This window comes from Protopterus annectens, chromosome 6.part0 (assembly GCF_019279795.1).
Source record: "Protopterus annectens isolate FY-2018-M chromosome 6.part0, PAN1.0, whole genome shotgun sequence".
In the NCBI taxonomy this organism is placed as follows: domain Eukaryota; kingdom Metazoa; phylum Chordata; order Ceratodontiformes; family Protopteridae; genus Protopterus; species Protopterus annectens.
Genome location: NC_056737.1, coordinates 1888391677 through 1888416093, shown reverse-complemented (window position 1 = coordinate 1888416093; position 24417 = coordinate 1888391677). Strand labels below are relative to the sequence as shown.

General features: G+C 35.7%; 1 protein-coding gene across 1 annotated transcript in view; it reads left to right on the top strand.

Moving 5' to 3' along the window:
• The window catches only part of WNT10A (Wnt family member 10A), a 414421-nt gene extending 390198 nt beyond the window's left edge, over positions 1–24223 (top strand). Inside the window, exon 4 of the mRNA XM_044075214.1 lies at positions 20250–24223. Within this exon, the coding sequence (XP_043931149.1) occupies positions 20250–20717 (468 nt within the window). The 3' untranslated portion in view covers positions 20718–24223. The remainder of the gene's footprint in view (positions 1–20249) is intronic.
• The last annotated feature ends 194 nt before the right edge of the window (positions 24224–24417 follow it).

Below are 24417 nucleotides of genomic sequence, written 5' to 3'. Positions count from 1 at the left end.
GAAAACTCATTTCACTGAATTTCAAAACGCTCACACCAAATCACTGAAAGCTCAAATCACTTACAACTCATTTCACTGAATCGCATTTCACTGAATGTAAGTACTGTTAGGAAAATAAAACATATATGGCCTTTTCCCCACTGTATTGCAATCCTGGAGTTAATATATATAGTTGGGGGGGGGTGGGTGGTGGCCACTAATTCACATTGCTGTTCTTTTTTCTGCACATTAGTTTAACAATGTTAGCTGCTGTAGGAATACCACATGCACCAACAGATATTAGAGAGAGGTCTTGCACTTTGACTAGAGCATGGTCAGTGAGGTAGAAGAAGAGCAAATGCACTGTCCTTTGTCCAGTGTAGGAGGAGATGTATGGCTCATCTATAGCTGTGGCTGGAAACTTGAAAAAATAGTCCATACAGAAAAGGGGTGCTACAATATTTACAGAGACGATGTGGTAATGTATGTGTGCTGCTCTGGTATCATTTACCTGCCAATACTAAGATGAAAATGAATAACGGAAGGTCATGGACAGCACCACTCCCAAATGAAGAATGCCAGCCTACTTATCCTGAAAAAATCCAAATAACTAGCACCAAATAAGAATTCTGAATGAGAACCAAGTTATGTCTTCTCCCCCCCCATAATGTGCAGAATATCTATATCTATATCTACATATCTCTCTCTCTCTCTCTCTAAATATATATATATATCTATATCTACATAAATATATATATATATATATATCTATATCTACATAAATATATATATATATATATATCTATATCTACATAAATATATATATATATATATATCTATATCTACATAAATATATATATATATATATATATCTATATCTACATAAATATATATATATATATATATCTATATCTACATAAATATATATATATATATATATCTATATCTACATAAATATATATATATATATATATCTATATCTACATAAATATATATATATATATATATCTATATCTACATAAATATATATATATATATATCTATATCTACATAAATATATATATATATATATATCTATATCTACATAAATATATATATATATATATATCTATATCTACATAAATATATATATATATATATCTATATCTACATAAATATATATATATATATATATCTATATCTACATAAATATATATATATATATATATATCTATATCTACATAAATATATATATATATATATATCTATATCTACATAAATATATATATATATATATATCTATATCTACATAAATATATATATATATATATATCTATATCTACATAAATATATATATATATATATATCTATATCTACATAAATATATATATATATATATATCTATATCTACATATCTCTCTCTCTCTCTCTACATATATATATATATCTATATCTACATAAATATATATATATCCAGTTGTCTGCTTGTGGAGTACGCCATGAGCAGTGAAGCTGAGTTAGGTGCAACAAAAATTCTGTAATTCATCGATGACACGTTATCTTTCTTGGGAATGCACAATATTGAGAGTTTTTTGTATGCTTTCATATCTTTAAGGCATTAGACAAGGCTGCTTATTTTAAGCCAGCTAACCTAGCTATGTAAGACTATATTACCATATCATATGTGAATACTATCTTTATTCTCTGCTACACAAGTTATAACTGAACCATTACACACTCATTTAATATGTGGCTTTCCTTAGCTTTTAGAACTGTTTCAAAAACCTTATTTATTTATTTATGTGTGTATTTATTTATTTATATATATATATATTTATCTAACTGTTTGCTAAGTATATCCAGGATACTATATGGTTCATTGTCACTATTACACAATGTTTAGCAGCCTCTTTTTATACAACTTCAGTTAGGTCCAAGAGCCCTCATATGTTTAGTATGATCATCAAGCAATCAGGTAATAAACAATAACAAACTTGCATCTCTTGTTTATACTTATCTGCATGTCTCTAAACTGATGTATAAAAGCATAGCACTATGATTTTGGCCATTTGATTTATTCTTGCTCTTCCTAGATTTACTGAAGTTCTTCATAACGTTAGAACTGTTTATGGCACATACCTTAATAAATAAATACATGTACAAAGATCCCTTTGCTAATTATACTGAGTCTAATAAAGTCATTCTGCTGTGAAAATAGGTGCTTTTATTTCTCACGCACTGCTATGCTTTTTAAAGGCCAGTGTTATGATTTCATAATGCTTGTTGGATGAAAGCTATGCTGTTTTATATATATATATATATATATATATATATATATATATATATATGTATATATATATATATATATATATATATATATATATGGATCTACTTTGTTTCATGGAATCACATTTCACTGAATTTCATTTCATCCCGATCACATCATTGAAAACTCATTTCACTGAACTTCACCCCCCCACTAGATATACTAACTCCAGGATCGCACTACAGTGAGGAAAAGTGCATAGACCTTTTACTTGCCTTACAGTACTCTACACAGAGCCATAAATACTAAGTACACACACACACACACACACACACACACACACACACACACACACACACACACACACACACACACATACACACACACACACACACACACACACACACACACACACACACACACACACACACACACACAAAACTTTATATACATAGATAGATATAGATGTGTGAGTGTGTGGGTGTGTGCAGGTATGGATGTGTATAATTATTGGCTGTCTGTATCTATATCTATATCTATATCTATATCTATATCTATATCTATATCTATATCTATATCTATATCTATTTATGCATGTGTGAGTGTGTGTGTATACATTGTTCTACTTCAGATGATCGAACTTTCAAAAGTTTGACTTTCATATGGCCGAGACCATATGATCGAACATTTGGAAGTTCAAACATCTAATAAAAAAGTAAAAAGAAAGAAAAAAATGACCTGCATGGTTTTAGCGGGGGGGGAGGGGGCAAGCCCCTCTGCACCCACCACGTGGAGGGCTGTACCCCCCTCACCCCCTGCTATTTATATATACCAACTCCAAGATTGGACTACAGTGCAGAAAAGGGAAATCTTTCCATTCCGCGCTGTATGGAGAACTGTGTTAGGAAGGTTCGGACTTTTAAAAGTTTGATCATATGGTCTTGGCCATATGAAAGTTGAACTTTTGAAAGGTTGATCATATGAAGGGGACCTGTGCACACACACACACACACACACATATATATATATATATATATATATATATATATATATATATATATATACATACCTACATAATATATATATATATATATATATATATATATATATATATATATATATATATATATATATATACTACATATATATGCACACATATACATACATACATACATACATACATGTACACAAACACAACACATGTATATATGTAGTAGAAAGTATACGATGATGTTATGCTAAAGACCAGAAATCACACCTAAAAATTATCAGTATGATTCCTGTATTAATCTCATGGAAACAAAATCTCATTTTATGAGTTCAATAAATCAGTCCTTTCCTCATGGAGAAACAGTGATGATGTGCAAACTCCACGGAGAAGACACGCCTTGTAAGAACCAAGTGCTGTAAGGCAGAAACATTAACTCCTGCACTGTGCTCCTTCAAATTATATGACATCAGACTAAGATACATTTCTGTTATCTATTGTGATATTTTAGCAAAGTTTCTTGAACACTATTATTTATTTGCTTCTTTGCATTTGTTGTCCAAGAAAGTCCAACTAGGCTAGCCTTTTATCCTTTGAAGAAAAAGAGGTGTTGGTTATTTATATCCTGGAGCTTAGATATGGGGTTTGCAGGGCAGATGAGTGTGGCGCCTTCTGCATATTGGACAACACTCACTTGTCTGGCTGCTGTGAGCAAGTCATTTATAAATGTTCTGAAGATTATAGAATTCCAACTGAAAATGTAAGGGATGAGGGATATTCCTTGAGCCTCGTGACTGTCTGGAGTCAGTTAGGTAGCTATGAAACCACATGAGGGTAAGCCAACTCAGACCAAGTAATGACAGTCTGCTTAGGAGTTTTTGGTAGAAAAAGGTACTGAAAAAGCAAAGAAGCTGGGTTCCCTAGTCCCTCTGAAGATTAACCAGGTAGATTAAACTAAGAAGAGCTATAATAGTGCTATGGGTCTGAAACCATTCTGTGATGGAGAGAATAAGTTGTCAGTAAGATGTCTAAAGACATGCACTTTAATATATTGTTTCAATTATCTTTGACAATGCAGACAGTATGGCAACAGACACAAGTCCAAGAAATCAGCAAAGAGGTGTAATAACTGATCTTTTCTCTATATTAGGCACATGGTTTTCCTAGATAGAACTATTTATTAAGATGGAAGCAGGGTATGTCAGAGAGATTCTGCTGCCATGCTAATGTACTCAGAGAGTTTATTACTATTACTGTTCTTCTTCTTCTTCTTCTTCTTCTTCTTCTTCTTCTTCTTATCATTATGATTATTATTATTATTATTATTATTAATATTATTATTATTTGCTCATTAAATAAAACAAGGCTACTATTTTCTCATTATTGTATAATATGGTAGTTTAAATAGAAGTGTGCAGTTGCAAGTCCAATAAGAAATCATACAGGCAGTCCCATGCAAAACTATTAGACATGCAGGGCCTCATATGGATCTTTATGAGCTGTCTCTGTGGTCATGCTAAATGCAAATAGGGCATTCTGGAGGAGTAGCCTTTATTAATTAGCCTTGTGGTCTTCCACAGAAATGTTCATGGTAAGGCATTTACATAGCCGAGTGATTTAATGAATTGGTTAACCACACTGTATTCACCTGCTCATGTTAGAGGAAAGTGCCAGTGAGGTTAGCAGACAGGTAGTGTTGAGGTGTATATACACGTGTACATGTGTGAGACTGCTTGTATGCGTGTATGTGTGAGTCTGTGTGTCTACCTGGGAGATTGCAGTACAGGGATTAGTTAGTGAGTGGAATAGGTTAGGTTTGTGTGTGTGTGTGCGTGTGTGCGTGTGTGTGTGTGTGTGTGTGTGTGTGTGTGTGTGTGTGTGTGTGTGTGTGTGTGTGTGTGTGTGTGTGTGTGAGAGAGAGATGGGGGTCAGTGTGTGTGTATATGTATATATATATATATATATATATATATATATATATATATATATATATATATATATATATTATATGCATTTGTGTCAATGTGGTGTGTAGGAAGGGGAGTCATACCCCAGCACTTCTTCAAACTAATGAGCAAAAACTGCATATGTAGTGGTGGGAGGACAGTAGGCACTACAATTAACTCTTTATATCACCTTGATTCATGGACCAGCACTATTAATTTACTATGCTTAGCAGCTTGTAGACCAAGATTTTTTTTTTCATTAATAAGAACAATGAAACGCTAATCTCTGACAATCTTCAATGAGTTGCAACAGTTCATGACTTACAAAGGACAGGACACCTATAAGAGACAATAGTGGGAGTGTTCTGTAAAAGTAGAGATCAACAGTTGACAGGGTGGGTGTGATGTGTATGGAGGGATACTTCAATACAAAGTCAGAAGGAAAATTAGACAACACAAGGGAGAACTTTTTAATCATGACTCAGAATCATATAAAAAGTTAATAGAGCAAAAAAAGTCTACCATCATCATGCACTTTGCCAAAATTAAGGAAACCTGAAACTCTAATATGTGGCAACAACAGTTACATATGCTATAGCACATTTAAAACATTACATTGAGGAACTATTTTACTTCAAAAATATTTTAAAAGACATTTAGTAAAAAACATTTGCAAAGCAATTTAACATTTGTCCATTCTATAAGCACAGTAATAGCCTCCAGGATGGGCATTATCATGGAAATAATGTCCTTCCAGGGGGTTTTAAGGCAGTCTGCCAGCAGTGCAGGGACCTCACAACACCCTTGGGCTGGTATTTACTCCCTGATAACACACACCCCTGTTGGGCATTGCTGCTTGCTTATGTTCCCTGAGCTGTACAGTTTAGCAGTATGTTTTTTCAACTATAGATATAAGGGGCCAGAGTCTTCAGTGTTTCTTCTCACTCAAAAATAACTTTGGTGATGATTTTCATGGGGTCTATCCTCAAAATTAGCACACACGCTGCTCCTTTCATGTTTCTGGAAAATACTATAAAATTCTAAAATTTGATCTTTCTAAATAATGAAAAAAAACAATATTTCACAATATGTGCCATTTTTAGGAAGGATTCTCATTCATCATAATGAGTATTTCTAATAGAAAACATGTCTTTTTTTAGTGTTCTGTACTTAGATTCATAGAGTAATTGAAGTAACTGGAAATTGCACTTAAAAATTAAGGATATAATTCCCAAAATTTCAGCTCATTAAAATAGAATTAAAATTTTTTTGAAAAACCTTAAATCGGTATTCCTGATTATTAATGCCATTATGAATAAGAAATTGTTGGGATTTATGCTTTTAACGATAATTTGTCATTTGCTTTAAGATGATATGTTCTAGCATCAGACAGAAAAAATTAGAAACCACAGTTCTCGGCAAAGAGTTTGTTACATCAGATTCTTTTATTGATTTTTAAGAAAACCAATGTTGTTAATTTGACCACATAAGCAAAACTTTTTATCTTATTTTGCCAGTTTTCAAATAATTTATCATACTTGTTAAAGAAGTTTGGGAGCTGTAACAGCCACAGTAGATACACACACACACACACACACACACACACACACACACACACACACACACACACACACACACATGCACACACTTGATCTTAGCCAAAAGGCCGATATGACTTGACAATAGGATGCACATGCTTAGATCAATAGCCTTAACTAAATACTTCCTCATGAGGGCTTGGGTAGACTACTAATTGTAAATAAACTGCAGCATTTGTATGTGGAATCTGATCCAAATTGGAATGCTGTCTGACTACTCTTTAGGAAGGTATGTTATGGTTGGGAAAAGGAAGTGCTCTCTATTTCACAAATTAAGTCAACATTATCATCCAACACAAAATACAGCAAATGTATTATAAACAAAAGAGAGTTTGTCAAAAAAAACCAAGCTTGAAGTTCTGCAGTTCAGACTTGCAGGTTCCAAATATAAACATAAATGTTACAGGTAGCAATAAGTTTCAGGAAATTCTTCACACTCAGCGACTTGTACATTTCTGCAGATAGTCAATTCCCACTAATATTTAAATGTAAAGATTCATGGTATAAATGCAGACAAAGGCTAACAGACAGTTGAAGTATAAAATGCAAAAATGGAGTTCATCCTACAGACTATAAGCATACCTGTCATGTTCACATTCTATAAAATCTAATGAGAATTCAGTTGGATCACCATATCCAGCTGTGCAGGTGATTCTACTATAGAAGAATGATGGTGAACAGAGCAAGAAGAGAGTCAGAAAGTCAAGCGTGATCTGATACAACATTATGTCAAAGTTCATATAATTAAGGTGGTCTTAGCTAAAAGCCATACTGGGCAAGTCCTCCCAGGTGTTGCAGATGCACGCTCTACAGTTTGCATTGAAGCTGAAGGATTATAGTGCAGTTCAGAATACAGTTGTCCATGTACTATTCCAAATATATATATATATATATATATATATATATATATATATATATATGTATATAGGCGGCCACAGTGGTTAGCATTGTCGCCTCACAGCAAGAGGTTCTCCGGTTCAATTCTCGGCTGGGGTGCCTTCTGTGTGGAGTCTGCATGTCCTCCCTGTGGTCGTGTGGGTTTCCTCCAGGTGCTCCGGTTTCCTCCCACATCCCAAAGACATGCTGTAGGTGGATTGGACACTCCAAATTGGCCCTAGGTGTGAGTGTGTGTGTGTGTGTGTGTGTGTGTGTGTGTGTGTGTGTGTGTGTGTGTGTGTGTGTGTGTGTGCCTTCTGTGGAAGGTTGGGTGCCGGGCTGGCAACCTGACACTGTAAAACTCCACTGCCAATCATGAGCGGACAGGTGATCCGCTGTGGCGACCCCTAACTGGGAAATGCCAAAAGAAGAAGATATATATATATATATATATATATATATATATATATATATATATATATATATATATATATATATATATGTTTAATCTTAAGCAGTATATAAAATCTGCATGAGGTTAGGCAATGCAGGGTTTACCCATAGCTGGAAATGTTTAATCACAAGGGTGACCAAACAACATAAAATGGTATATATAGCATCTGTACATTAACATCATGTAAAATATTCTTGACTTTCTAAAATAATATATTGTATTATAAAACTTCATTTTCATTCTTTCTCTCTCCAATAAGTGCACTCTTCAGCGATATCTTAGCAATGTATATGTTCATGTATGTGAAGAAGCTTGCGCTGAACATCACTTCGAGTACAGTTGGTGCCTCGTTTTTTTTGCCTTCCATTAAGGAGATAAAAGTATACATTTACCAAGCTGTTTATATCAGGATATGTGCATATGGATAAGGTAATTTGAGTAATTCTAAATATTTTCTTTTAATTTCAGGTATATTGTTTTTCTGTAAGGACATGTGATTGTATGAGAGGATGAACATTTCGCTTTACATTATGTAACTTGATGGAATTAGTTTCACCAACTGTTAATTTAAAGATCTGCATAGAAAATGTCTTCTGTAGATTTTTTCATTCCTACAGTCACAACAGTTTTTCTTTGTTTACTGTTATTGTTAAGTCAGACTTTTTCCAGTGGGCGTTGCTTGATTTACAGTGAACATGTAAAGGTAAACTTGAACATTATGTGTGTGTGTGTGTGTGTGTGTGTGTGTGTGTGTGTGTGTGTGTGTGTGTGTGTGTGTGTGTGTGCGTGCATGTGCGTGTGTGTGCCATATGATTTAGGATTTGTTGGTCACATGCCATTCTTTGTGGTAGAGAATCCCCACTTATAAAACACTGCAGTGGAGTTTTCTGAGGAGAGACTGCAGCTCTTTCATATTTTGCTATCAGTCTCTAGGGTTTGCTCTCCCCTTATTTGTTCAGTGACAGTGGATAATGAGTTTCTGTGTAATGGTGGAATTGTATGTGTACCTTCCACTGGATATCCTACATGCATATCCGGCCTTAGGCATAGGCCAACTAGGTGGCCGCCTAGGGTGTTGCTTTAGTAGGGGTACTTTTCCAGTATTTATTTGGTGTAGGTAGACCAGGATGATGGCACTGGGTGATGTGGTGGGGGGTGCTGTGGTGCCCTTTTGCCTAGGGCACCAGTTGACCTAAGGCCGCTCCTGCCTACATGATGTAGAGTCATATAGTTTTGTGAACATTTTAGGCTTGATTTCATTTCATCATTGTCTGAATTTTCCTGCTGCATTTTTTGTCATTATTTCTCTGTTTTAAAATTGATCATGCTAATTATTTAGTTTTATATGCTCTTATTATCATTTGAGTTTGTACTTGTGTATTGGCAAGATATATTACATTTCACTGGATAATGATTTGGATCAATTTAGCTATAATTTTAAAATGGGTTAACCCATCTAAACATGGTTGAAGACTGTGGTGCCATTTATTCCACTTTAGTTTTGGTTGCTAATGGAATAATAAGGATAAAATAAATGGTCATGAGGTATACAATCAATGGACCGTTATTGTACAAGATAATTTCTTCCATGTCTAATGATCTTGTTATTTCACAGTACTTCTCCCTTAGTAAACATTTATCCTTTTCTGCTTTGTCTAAACAAACCACATTACCAAACTAGAAAGGACAGAGATTTCTACCTAAGAAAATCAAGGGTCTTAAACCCCTCAGTTTCTATGACAGATTGTTCTTGTATTCTGAGGTCTATTTGCTCGCCATGAATTGAACAGACGTGATTGATGTCTTATACTTTAAAAAGCCTAGCAGCATCAGAAACACCCATATCAAAGGCCCTAATCTATACAAATATATTAGCAAAATGCACTCAGGATGTAAGTTCATAACCCAACCCATTCCTGACCTATAGAACAAACTTCCTCGATGTATCAAACATAGCAGTACTATGACCATAATAAAAGCCACCTTACATGAATAGCTTGGTAACAGCAAATTTACCCCAAGATTTCCTGTATGCCCTTCTTAGATAATGGAGGTAAGTTTTATTAGTGTACTTTTATTTTCAGTGTTTAAGGGCTAGGTGTCACATGACATCAGTGACTGCTTTCCTGATAGTTGCCTATGTTCCTATGATGATGCATTGTGGGACAAGGAGAAGCCAAGTGGTATCATCTAGCGCTGGAGATGGTTATTGCTGTTTGCAAGCTGAAGTGCCATGACTAGTTGGCCATAGTTCCCTCCATGGTAGAATCAGTATCGTAGGTGAGGCAGACAATGAGGTCAAGAGCCTACTCAAATTTCCATTCTTTATTTAATTTTGTATTTATTTTCCTGTTTCACCTTTGATGCCCATAACTGTAGCATCATGAAACTTAGTAAGATGGACATATTAATTCATCCATTCATTCATTCATTCATTAGCTGATATCACTTTATACTACATAAAATTGTGTAGAAAACGGAACACATTTGTATAAGCAATGGATGCAAGGCAGAGTGCCATTTCTGAATGGGATGCCAGACCATTAGTGGGCTCATGCACAGACTCACTCACATACCACACATGCACATATGAGCAGTTTATTCCTTGGGGTTTAGGAGAAAATCAGTTGTATCTTCTTAACACTGCCGCAAGCATTATTTATACAACTATTTACAAATTAAACCCCACAAAAACACATAGAGCATACTGAAATTATACAAAATGCATCATAGCCAGGAAACAAACAGGAAAACCAAGGGCTGTTGTTATTTTAAAATAGATAAATAAATCATAAAAGATTATACAATTACTGGAGCTCTAGATACAACATTAGTTAACAATTTAAACTCTGAGCATTGTATATCTATCAGTCTCATGAAAGTATATTTTGTGACCCATTAAATTTTAAAGAAGCTGTGTAGTCACGCCAAGAGATCAGTGTATCATTTTACACCTCACTGTTCCAACTTATTATTTCATACAATACCAGCTTTGATGGCACATAGGGATAAAGCCCAAACCATAACCATGGTGATCTCAGTATGATTAGCAAGTCAGCAGTAGGCTGGAGTTTGTATGGCGAGGGGCAGGAATAATGAGTTGCTGACTGCTGAACTTTCTCAACGGTGTGAGACATAAGAGTTCTGCTTGAGAGGGTGGTCTATTCATTGGAGCCCTGTTGGATAACTGGGACTTGCAGCAGGCACCAGGATGAACATGCAGATTGACTAGACTAGAGTATAGTAATAGTCCTTAGGCCTAAGGTGGAAATGCATGTAGAAGTAGTTTCCAAGCTTATGTGCCTTTGTGGAAGATATCACTTACTGGTGAATCTGGGCATTGGCACCCCATATATGCCTGCAATTGGATGCTAGAGGCAGCTCGGGGGAACCATGCAGCAGTGAAGGCATGAAAACATGTCCTACCCACAAATAAAATAATGATAAAACTGTAATTGAATGAAGTTCCCCATTCTGCAATCTTCAAATAAGCCAGTGAAACACCTTGAAAAGTTATGAGTTCCCTACTAGAAAAATCAAAGGATGGAAAACCTGAACTATTCAGAAATGCTTTATGGATTATCATTATATACTGCTTTTATGCAGGTTGCTTAGAACTGACCCCTTTCTGGTCCATAAGACCATGTCTGATCTTTTTTCTAGGTGAAAGGCTGTGCATTATTCACACCACCATAAAACATAACACCATAACAGGAAATCAAATTGTAAAAATAAGTATCAGTAATAAAAAAAAAAGGTACTTGCATATTATCGCAACTAGATTTTTGTGATAATACCGCTTGCTTCCCCGTATGTGAATGTAACCAGAAATGTATGCAGAATCACACAGGCAATGTTATCTTTAAAAAAAAAAAAACACTTTGTTGAGGTAGGAACAGTGTAGTATTTGAAAAATGACTGTTTGTTTGCACCTATGCCATTTTCCGACATCATGTCAGTCATACTACGTTTCCAAGTCCTGTTGTGTGTGCACGCAACACAGCAGAAGTATGTGAAATGGAGAAATTACTCTGAATCACAATCACAGTGCAACCTCACTGAATGTAAACAGTTTTGAACAAACTACTGTGTTTCTTTGTGGCTTGGCCAAAAGCCAATCCTGAAAAGACATAAAGTGACAGCAAAGATATGTTCTCCTTTCAAGCGATGACATTTTGTGGCCAGATGCAAAGAGCCACATCTGCAGCATATTGCCTTCCCCAGAACTAGCAGCCCAAAAGGGGTGAAAAGCAACTGACAGTTCCCACATCATCCAAAAAGGGGGGAAATGCGACATCTATATATGTGATTTATTTATCATTAAACACACATCATAGGGGATAACAGTTGGGGGGGGGGGTGACACTGCTGTTTTACAACCAACTTCCAGAGCCAGCCAGCCAGTACATACAGCTCGGGTCATGTCAACTCTGATTTGCAGGACAGTGCAAAAAGACTGGCAGGTTATACTGTAAACTGTCCCAAATCATGACATTAAGGACAAGGACTTGTTTGTCCATAATGTCAAGAATTATCAGAGATTTGGAAGCTGATTGTGAGAGACTCTCACAAATCTGGTATGTATGACCATTCTTTGATGGCATTGGCTGACAAAGAACGTTCAGTGGGCAGCCTTGCCAAGAAGCAACTCGCTGCCAGTAAAGAGCACGAAGAAGCAGTATGTTTTGTAGGTTTTTTCTTTTTTTTTTTTTTTTCTTTTGTAGTTTTGCTAAAGAAAACATATTGTTTTCCATTTTAACCAGATAAACAGACATATTTACTGATACTGATCGGGAAGCAAGCCGTATTATCACAAAAATCTGGTTGCGATAATATGTAAGTACCGAAAAAAAAAATGTAACAGACTATGGGCAGCACCTTCCAACATTAGATTATAAAGTTCCATCTTACGAACAAAAGATGTCAGCCATTAAATTAATAAGAAAATATCTATATACTATAGCACTTTGTGTTGGTTTTTACTATATGTCAAAACACAAGTGACAAAGATTTGTAAATAGTTGTATAAATAATGCTTGCGGCAGTGTTATGAAGATACCACTGAAAATAAAGTGATGTTTCCCTAAGAGAAGTACGTGGTTCCATTTACGTTGAATTTAGTTCTTTGAGAACAGCTTTGTTAATGAGCTAGTGAATGTAACATAGAAAGAGGAGCAAAAGAAAGCAATCCAGAGAGCATTTGTCCCTTGCGAAAAGGGAGTGTGTCCAGTGCAGCAGCTCTGGGAATAACAAAATCCTCCACATTGAAGGAAGACTGTGATTGTCCTTACCAGAGGAATCTGCAAAGAGCTGCCAGCACAGGCTGTCTTTCAAAGGTACAAGACTGAGTTAAAGGTACTTTTTGTACATTTAAACTGCAAGACTTTGTTTTACATTGAAGAATGCACAATATTTTCATTTGTATGCAATAAACTGCATTTTTATAATGCCTGTTGGTCTCAGGTGCTTTATAATACTCTGCAATTGTCAAGAATTTCACAGAATGTCCAATTTTTGCCTCATATTTTTAGTGGCAACTCCAGGCTCCTTTTCTTACTGAGGCACAGCATGGTTCTGTAGCTGGCTGGTGGGACATGTGAAGACAAAAAAGTCTGTACTAAAAGTACATTTCTTTACAAGGAACATAACCCTGCAACTAAATGAAACATTAAACTTATCTTTCTCAGAATAATTCCATGACTCTCAGCTTCTACAGAATTTACCTAACCACTGATTCCAGCTATAAGTAGACAAACATTCTATCCTACTAGATTGCCCAACAAGCCTTTCAGAACCTTGGATTTTCTCGATATACATTTAACCTCCACCCATAATTTAAAAACTCTTCAGTCCCTTTATGATCAGTGATATCCGTAAATCCTTCTCTTAACCACCGCCAACAGACAAGAGGAAGCTTTACCTCTCATCTGTTTTGATTTATGTTCAGCTATGTTAAAAGACATCAACCTCTTGCTTAAATGCATTTTGGAATAAATAACAAAATAGAATGCTCAAAGCATTTTTCCAAAAATGCAAGTCAAACTGACGGACCAATAATTCTCAACTGTAGAGCAAAACTGATACTTAGGTATAGGGACCACAACTGCTTCTTTCTTTCTAAGTATGTGCCATGTAACCATCTTCCAGGGCTCTTTGATACGAATCAATAAAGAATGTAGTCAGATTAACAAATATGACCCTCAGGGAAAAAAAAAAACATTTGCCTATTAGGACCTGCAGAAGAATTCAACTTAATGAATTTAGTGCTTTGGTAATGATATGTACTGGTATAACTAGGTGTTCTCCTTTAAATCATTGAGGACTGAAGTCACAAAAATAATGACATATATTTGAGTTTCAGACTTCATATCCTTCAGAAAATATAGATTAATGCAAAATGTGTTATTCTAACAATTTTTTTTTAAGTTTATAAGAGCAATATTTAAAAGCTATCCCTGATTTCTGGCCTTTTTCTTCCCATTACAGAATTTTTGCCATTGTCCATAATTCTTGCATTAGGAGGTTGAGATGCATGCTTTAACCCTCCACATTATGCACTTTGTAAGCAGAAAATATCAACATGGGGTTACAGCAATCAATCCTCTTAGAGGCCAAGAGGCTATAGGCTTAGCAAACAAACTTCTAAATCTATGAATCTCTCAACATTAGGTTATTAACTCCAGCTTAGATTATTTAACTGCTTTTTCTTTTTTTGTTTGACCAAAAACATAAAAGAAAATAAGTTGCACCATGTATGCTATGTACAGAATAATCATTAACCGGATAAATAGAACTCCCTAGTAGTAATAAAGCACTAGTGAAAATGTCAAACTGAAAAAAAAAATCATATCATAAACAAAGAATAAAATAAATTCTGTCCTAATGACTTTTATGCTGTGTGGGCCTACATGCTGGTATTCAAGTCTGTGTACATGAAACTGATCCTGCCCCTTAAGGACTATGTATGAAGCATCTGTGTGCACAGCAGGTTAGAGGAATGATCAGTCCACTTCACTACAAACATGAGCAGGCTTGTGCGACACTGATTCTAGAATCTGATTAGAATGTTAGCTAGACACTTACAGAAACCAACACAAAAGAATGCTGCTACTACTATAGGATAGATTGATGCTGAAAGATACAGGACTGCTCTTCCTGCTTGCTTCTTCTGCTGTTTTGCTTTCCAGTTGCATCCTCCCCTCACTTCCTAGCTGGCAGAATTAAAGTAATTATTTTATTTTGTGCTATGTAACTTCCTGTACCAGTGTAGTTACATGTTTGTTTAACTTGGCCCAGCTTCTGAACTTCACTTCCTGATTGTAGAAACAATTAATTAATCATAGAACTGACTATCTGTGGTCTGTAAGCAGTGCACTACTGTACAAGCAGCTGCAGAATGAGGCAGGTGTCTGTCTGTCTGTAATGAACTCCAAAGTTTCATTTCCATATGTCAAGCTCTGCATAGTCATGGTGTGTTTTTGGGACTGAGCTATGACTCGCTAAGTCAGTCTTCAGAGTGTGTGTGTGTGTGTGTGTGTGTGTGTGTGTGTGTGTGTGTGTGTGTGTGTGTGTGTGTGTATGTTTGTGTGTGTGTATCCTCTGAAAGAATGGCATCCCATCCAGCAAACTTTCTCTGACTTACACCCATGAATTCTTAGGATAGGCTAATGCATAAGATATCAACTGTAAGCCTCCATTAAATTGCCACAGCTTCCATCTGCATTATCTGAATAACTCATAGATTGCCAGTCATTCAGACCAATAGTCTTAAGCTACCATCTGATAAGTAAACTTAAACTCAGTGAGTTTTAGAATGGTAGTTAACATGAAAAGAATGAGCTCTCCTGCACATTACAGCCGAGTGCGCCTCCAGGTGTATCTGCAGTTACCTCCTACTGCGCTTCTAGGCGTCAAATAATTATTGTTCATATCTGGACTAATAATTCCAAAACCATGCTACATACAATGTATCAGAATATTTTATCTTGAAGCATACATGATGTTAAACTCAGTTTTACTGATATTTGACCTCTGTCAATGAGTATTTCTTAGAATTGTAAGGCAGTAAATTAGTTTTTTAAAGGCTAAAGCCGCACCCACTGGGAGTTAAAGGTGCATTCTTAAAACAGCTCTACTGGAGAGAAGGAGTTAAAGTGGCCACATAAGCTGAAATGTACAGTAGCCAAAGGAAATGGGGAACTCCTATAGATTCTGTTACTCGCTTTTTGTATACATTTTCTTCAATTCTTAGATTCATCTTTAAGTTATTTCTTGTTCTGCTTAATGAATAGTGGTACTATCAGATTAGAGAGACAGCAGTAGCTGCTAAACTATGGATTTCATTTTATTATGGCTTTTATGGTATTTTGGAAAGAAAATGTAGTGAGCATATATTGCATTTATAGGCATGTTTTGGCATTCTTCATTATTTAAATAAATATTGGAATTAAGGTAGAAAATGTGAGGGTTATATAAATTACTATGTTGGGGCCATAAATTCAGGAAGATAACTGATGGAAGGCTGTGAGCGAAAATCACCATGAATATATTACGATAACTGACAGGAGACTGTGAGTAATAAAAAAAAAATCCCTGCATGTTCGCTCTTGAAAATGACTATCAGCTATTCCCAAGGCTTCTCTTTTATCCACTAGATCTACCAAACCTAGGTTAGCCATCCTTGGATTAACTCTGACTTATGCTTGGGGCCTGTAAGGAAATCAATACTGCCTGAAGCTCTATCATGTTGCTGCTGCCAGAGACAGAGAGTTTTTCTAAGAAGCCAAACCTGCATTCACCTGCACTGTCCTAGAGAAAGGCATGCAATGGGATGCACAGGCACACCATCCACACCTTTGTATATGTTTCAGCCACAGCACTACCTCCTGCCATGGACAACACCCTCTGAATACCCCCGGCCTACTCTAAGGGTCATCAACAAAGGTGCATCTGAGGGATGTCTAACAGTGTATGTAGGGGGGGGGACCTTTGCTAAAGGGATGCATGTGCTGCTATGGAGAGCACTAGAGCAGACAGTACTAGCACAACATTGTTCAATTTGAGGACATTGTAATGAGGTCCTTCGCACTGCAGCCATACTTAACTCTGAATCTAATTTTCTCACCATCATGCTAATTGACCATCCTGCACTGTGTGATTAGCATGAGTGGTGAGGATTTTAGTGAATCCTAGGCAAGTCCTTGTTTCTCTTCCTGTCACCAATATTGAAAGATTCAGGTCTCATGGATATATTTTATTTCTTAACAAGGTAACCTTTTTCATTGGATGACCCAGGAGCATTGTCTAGTTAAATGACTTGTTCATATTCATCCATTAGGTAAATGCAGGCTGAGGGATACAAACTCTGGACTATAGGGTGAAATCCTGTTAGAAGCTCATACCCATAATCATCTGTGCTAAACAGTTAACTATACATATATAAAAAAATTTCAAGTTGAAGTGAAGGACTTGTTCAGTGTAGTACAGTATCTTCTACCTGTCTGTTTAAAGTACTGAGTGCGAAATTAAGTTTAGAAATTCCATTTTATAGCATTGTATTCCTTTAGAAAAAAAATATTTCTTTTCAAACACTTTTACGATGGATCAGTGATTTTCACTCATCTTTTTGTTTTTGGAAAAGAGCATCTTCATTTTAGTGCTTATAGAAATAAAAAATATACTCCTAGATAATGTGATCTGTGTGTTGGCACATTTAAAATACCCCTCCCTAAAATAAAATACAGCTCTGTAAGTGGTTGACTAGAAGTAACGATTACTCATTTCATTCAAATCAGCTGACCACTACCCCTCGTATGTGCCCTAGAGCTCTCTGTTAGTACTATGCGTGTCTACATGAGAAGGGTCCTTATGATGTATTGTTGTCTATATTGTGTTTAAAAACAAATTATTTAAACAAAGTCATTAATGTCAAGACAATTACTTACAATAACAAACTCAAGGCCAGTCCTTTCCTGTTTTGAAACTTCAGAGGTGGGGAAACAGTACATGGCCAAATGATGTTTCCTAATTAAAACAACAAGAAGTAATGAGATAAATGTTGGTCAGTTGTCAGCACTGCAGTTAATTTTGTGGGCAATTGAACATTAAATTGTAATTACCGTCCTGTAATTTATGTGGGATCCATTTCGGATGCTAACTTGACGACACTGGCACATAAGGCAGTTGTGTTAAACTAATTTGTCTAAATTGTCACTTTGTTCTAATGCTTTACTCATGCATTTAATGTCAGTGCCATGTCTATGACTACAGCCAAAGCTCTCTTAATTTCATTCCATTTTCATGTCACCTTAATATTCCTTGTTAGTATATTTTATAGCCTACATCTTGTGGCTCTCTTTTCTTTATAGCAGGTTAATGGTATTTATGCAAACAAGTTTAAATGTTCTATTATCTTCTCTTCTTATACACAAAATGTCTGTCACATTATCTCCCAGTCTGTTATCATCAAGCATGTACTACATTATCTTCTGTCTAAATGCCTGTATTTCTGTGTCTCTAGTTATGTATATCTCTATGTCTGTCTGTCTGTTTATCTAGCTTTCTATCTAAAGTGTGTGTGTGTGCGTGTGTTACTTTTCTCCCAATCCAGAATTATTAAGCATACACATATGTTAATCATTGCTCATATATGTGTTTCTGTCTGTCTGTATATATCTATCCATTTGTGTATCTCTCTCTCTCTCTCTCTCTCTCTATATATATATATATATATATATATATATATATATACATATGTATATATAAAACTATCATCAAACATACAGTTATCTTATTCCGTGGTCATATATGTATATTTGTACATTTGTTTGATATCTGTCAGACTATCTATCTGGCAGTCAGCCTTGTCTCCTCCAGCTACCCTTCCACTGATGTATTCCTCTTGCTGAGAGCCCTACAGCTCACTTATTTCACTCAGGCTTGACAGTAGACTTGGAGTGTGACCATCGGCCTTGATGGAATTTCAGGTTTTGCGGGAACTGCAGGTTTTGCTTTAAGCCTAATCCATACTGTATATGCCTGGCAAACAGCACATGGTTTGGTGTGCAAACATATTAACAAGAACATGCCTCCTGCTTCTGCAATTGACATAACTCCTCAAGACAGACCTGTCTCCCTTGAAGTCATAACTCCTATTTAGACTCCAGTTTCTAATATGGGACCATACATCCTAGGCAGATGTCCCATACTTCCACCAAAGAGAGTTGAGACTACTAAGTCATGCGAAGCATCTTCCCCCCAGCCCCAATGCCCATTCCAACAGATAACCAATTCTGTAATAAAATAAAGACTTCACATTCAGGCTTTTATCTTCCTACACTATTGGAGTTGGCTGCAATAATACATATTTTACCATAAGTTTGTGTAATGGGTTTTGCATTGTATGTATATGGGTATGTGTGTATATGTAAATGTGTGTGTGTGTGTGTGTGTGTGTGTGTGTGTGTGTGTGTGTGTGTGTGTGTGTGTGTGTGTTTGTGTGCATGTGTATGTGTGTGCATTTCTGTTACTTTGTGAATCACATATGTGTTTGAACGTGTGTGTCAACCTGTGCATATGTATTTGCATGTGTGTGTGTGTGTGTGTGTGTGTGTGTGTGTGTGTGTGTGTGTCCGCATGTGTCTTGAGTTGCATGTTGGAGAAATGTTATCAGCTGGCACATGATAAATCAGTAAGTACTGAAGTTCCTTTAGCTGAATGAAACTCTCAAACTGCAGTTACAGAAACAGGATTCTAAGCTTTCCTTTGATGTACCATCATTTGTCTTGTAAGCAGTGCTGCAGTTTTGCACATGAGCAGTAAGCATGCTTTTTGCAGATGTCATGTTTTCCTGCCACTAAAAGCATATCCTGATTTTCTTTCTAGGGCATTGCTACTCACACAAATTACATTTTGTCCCCATGCGTGGCAGTTTTAATGTTGTTCACAAAATGGTTTACCCTTAAAAAATATGGACTTTAAAAGATCTCATGTCAGTTATTTCAATTTTTAATCAGATGCATTGTCTGTGAACAAAATTACTGATTAGTTTAGATTATTCCCAATAAACCTCTATTAACACTAAATGATAATATTTATAAGACACTTGGCATAACACAGCCATAACTCAGGTTCAGGCTAATAACATTTTTTTTTTGATTTTCAGGTTGTTTTGGATAACATGAAGAGAAAATGCAAATGTCATGGAACGTCTGGAAGCTGTCAGTTGAAGACATGTTGGCAGGTGACTCCAGATTTTCGGCAAGTTGGTTCTGTCCTGAAGGATCGATTTCATGTAGCAACATTGATAAAGGCTCACAACAGAAATACAGGGCAGGTGGAACAAGCTCATCCACCCCACAGGAGGCGGGCAAGCATTAATGGTCTCATCTATTTTGAGAAGTCACCAGATTTTTGTGAGAAAGAAACAGAATCAGACTCCAATGGAACACAAGGGAGAATCTGCAACAAAACCAGTCCAGGAATGGACAACTGTGAAAGCCTTTGCTGTGGGAGGGGACATAACATTCTGAGACAGACACGGACTGAAAGATGTAACTGTAAATTTCACTGGTGTTGCTATGTTGTATGTGAGGAATGTCGAATCACAGAATGGGTCAGTGTATGCAAATAAAGCCTTATCTACAAGCTGAAGGACAGCTCAGTTCTGTTTTGGCAAGATTTGCCCAAGATCCTAACTAATGATTTTTTTCATTAGATTAAACTGAGAAATGCAGCAAATCAGATCATAAAAGTACCCAGACAAGAAAAAGATATTTAGAAAGCAGTACTCAGTGAATGACATTTTCAACAGACAGAAAGAAGAGGAAACCACTATGATCATTTAAGCACCAGCTTAATGTGTGGTAAATCTGAGAAAACCAATTTATATTGTAAAGACAAAATGCTTTGGCGTTCTAGACAAATTAAACACATAAGAAGCAGTGACACTATCAATACAAATAACACAATATATGATTTCCACTTGCTTGATACCTTCATGATAATAGGTGTATTTAAAGGCAGCTTTTGGGGGTTAACACTCAGGCATATATGCACTTCTAAAACGGCACTGTTTGTACTTGCAAGAAGAAAAAAAGAAAAAAGTAAAACATCGGCTTGACTCTGAGATATGTAATGTCAGGATTTGCTAATCAGGCTATTGTAGTTCTGATTTCATTCTGTGAATTAAAACTGTGCAAGTCTGATTGCATGACTAAGTGTGTATAATAAAACCAGTCCCATGAAAATGCACGTCTTGCACATTGCAAATCTAAATTACATTCAGCTTCTGGAATTATCTGATTTATGTACTAGCCTCATTATACATATTTGTTGAGTAAGCCTGTGCAATCATTGTACTCATGTAAAACTACGATACAGAAAATTCCCAAATGCCAGGAGTTATCTTATAATCAAGCCATTTCCAGATTCCAGTATTTTTAACTAAAAATATGGGTAACTTTTCCATGAAAGTACAGTATTACATGCAGTGGTTATTTCTTTTGTTTCATCAATTATACTGAGTTCCTTGCACACTGACTCATGGTCCCTCACAATACTGTTACTAACCTAGGAGTGCAACAATAAGTGCTCTGGACCGTGAGACATGATCATATGTCTGACATGCATTACAGACAGTTGTTTGATGTATGTCAGACAAATACAGACAAAGGGGCTTGCACTTGCTGAAAGAAACTGTCAATGAACAAGACAAGAACTTGGGCTTTCTTGACTGAGTTAAATATATAAGACAGATAAATACAGTTACACATTGAGGATGTAACTAGAAACCCTGAAGGATGCCTCAAATGGAATAATCTGTGGAAAATATATTATTTGAATTTCATCAAAGATGTGTTTTTTATTGTTTGTAACTTATTTTATTATTGTGAATAAGTAAATTGTAGAAATGATATTAATAGTTTCCTCATTTGCAGTTAATGAGAATGTGTCATCTTTTAGCATATGTAAGTTTGATGGCTCAGTGCAGTATCCATGCCAGAAAAGAATACACCTGATAAAGAACTTTAAGTCACTGAAATACATTGCCTTCCAGTGTGCATAAAGCACATCTTCCTTTTCTTTCCTTTTCTTTTCTTTTTGTTTCTTCCAGGATCTTCATATGTTAATTTAGATTTCTATTCTTCTGATAAATATTACTAAATCAGTGTCCATCAGAGGGGCCTGATTATAGCAGCAGTAATAAGGAAGCATTAATAATATGTGATCACTCCCATGTACGTGATCTATGAATTTTTCCTAAATACACATGCTGAAAATACAGTTCTACATTCTGAAAGAATGCTGAGTCTTACTTAAACATTCAGTATTGTTAATATGTCTTACAACGAAGCTATCAATGATGCATCATGTTCTGTAGCAAGTAAAGTATTCTTCATTTTACCTTAAAGAAAGGGTTTAATTGTTTAGTGCTGTTATTTTCAGCATAATTTATTTATTGATTTACAGTAGTCCTATATCATGACTGGAAAAACTACAGAAAAGACTAGCCAAGGGTATCCCTCTAGTCAAAATCCAATACTGCTTAAAATATCATTATGTGTACATGGCTAACATGGCAGAATGAAACTTGCATAAGTACACCATTATTCTGGGTATCCTAATGAAGATACGTGAAAAAACATAGCATTTTTTTAATACCTGTGAGGGTAGTTGTAACTTTTTCATACTGTCACCAAATATGGAGTTGTTTCCTGTGAAAACAGCTGACTTTGATCATGTAGGCAAAGAGGATGCAGTAAATACAGATTAACAAATTCACGTGTTTGTCTAGATCTGATATAGTTTTAGTAGAATCATCTGTGTGTTACTTTAAAATCTTTCAGCAATATCTGAAAGTAGTGATTGTACCCAATATGATAAAGATATCTGGAAAAATGCTGTACTGCAAATATATAATGAATAAAGACATATGTCCAGGAAAGAAAACAGTTTCCAGATAAAACTAAACTAAACTATAATAGAATAAAATAAAATAATAAATAAATAAATAACACTGAAAGAAAACACAGAAAAATGTCATGATGTCACTCCTTAAGTTTTGAAACAGAAGCATGTGGTATGTATAAACATATAATATTCTGTTCTAACATAACAAAGTTTTAGTCCCAGAAAAACATACAGTAATAGATACTATTCTGTATTATTCTTACAGCCATGACATTTATAAATGATGCACCTTGACTACAGAAGCATGCCTTTGCTGCATGAAGTATACGAAGAATGTTTTGTAGCTTACTCTACTAAGATGTTGCATGTCTGAGACTTTCTTTTTCAGTTTTTCTCCACACTCTTCTTTTATTTAATCTTACCTTTCATTTGGAAAAGCACTAGTGTGAAAAATATAACTTGCAACCAGCTCTGTTAACATTTAACTACTTTTAAAGCTCAAGAAAAGAATCCCTATGGATCTTGCTATCAGCTCTATTTGCTATATTCAGGGTAATTTCATTGTTCATCACTATATCAGGTTACACTTCCTGCAGTGATGCAGCTTGTCAGTCAGTATTACTACAAGCCCTCATCTAAAACAATAACTCCATGAGGTATTACTTTCAATTATTATACAATAGTTTACATGAAACCTACAAGGCATTCAGAGGACATGAACATGTGTCTCCCCCCACACCCCCCTTTTCAGTTTCCTGGCACCAGATAAGGTTTAAGATGGTTGTGTACGGATCAGCTAGGTGTTGATTTTTTTTTTCTGTGCAGCATCCTTATGCTATTCTTTGGTACACAATTGACATGATTCATTAAACCTCATCTGCATTGATATCCGCAGCTGCTTTGAAGGCTGCAGTTTGCTCTTAATATACCAATCTGTGATGTCAGTAGGGTGCTCCATGCACCATCCTTGAATCCCGAGTTGTCTCCCTCCATGGTTGCAATGCACAATGCCTTTGCAAGCTTGTTAACAGATACTTGCTTGCAGATTTTCTAGCCCCCATCTCCTACTGTCTGCTTTTTAAACACAAGACTCTAGTGAAGTAGCAAAATAGTATGTTTTCAGGTAAGTGTCTGTGGACCTGAGTGTGTATCGTCTATAGCCTACATTGCAATTGCAATGTGATTACTCGTAGGTGATCAGCAAATGTTATGATGTAAGTATATGTCAGTTTAACAATTTCTCATTCTATTTAACAGCTTACAACTATTTTACTGCATGAAACTAACAACAAGTTATATGAAAAGACAAAATGGATCTATATTAGTTCATCGAAAACTAACTTTAGCAAATGGCCGTTCATCGAACAATAAATCAACAAATGGCTGTTCATCAAATGTTCACATCAGCAAACGTTTTTCAC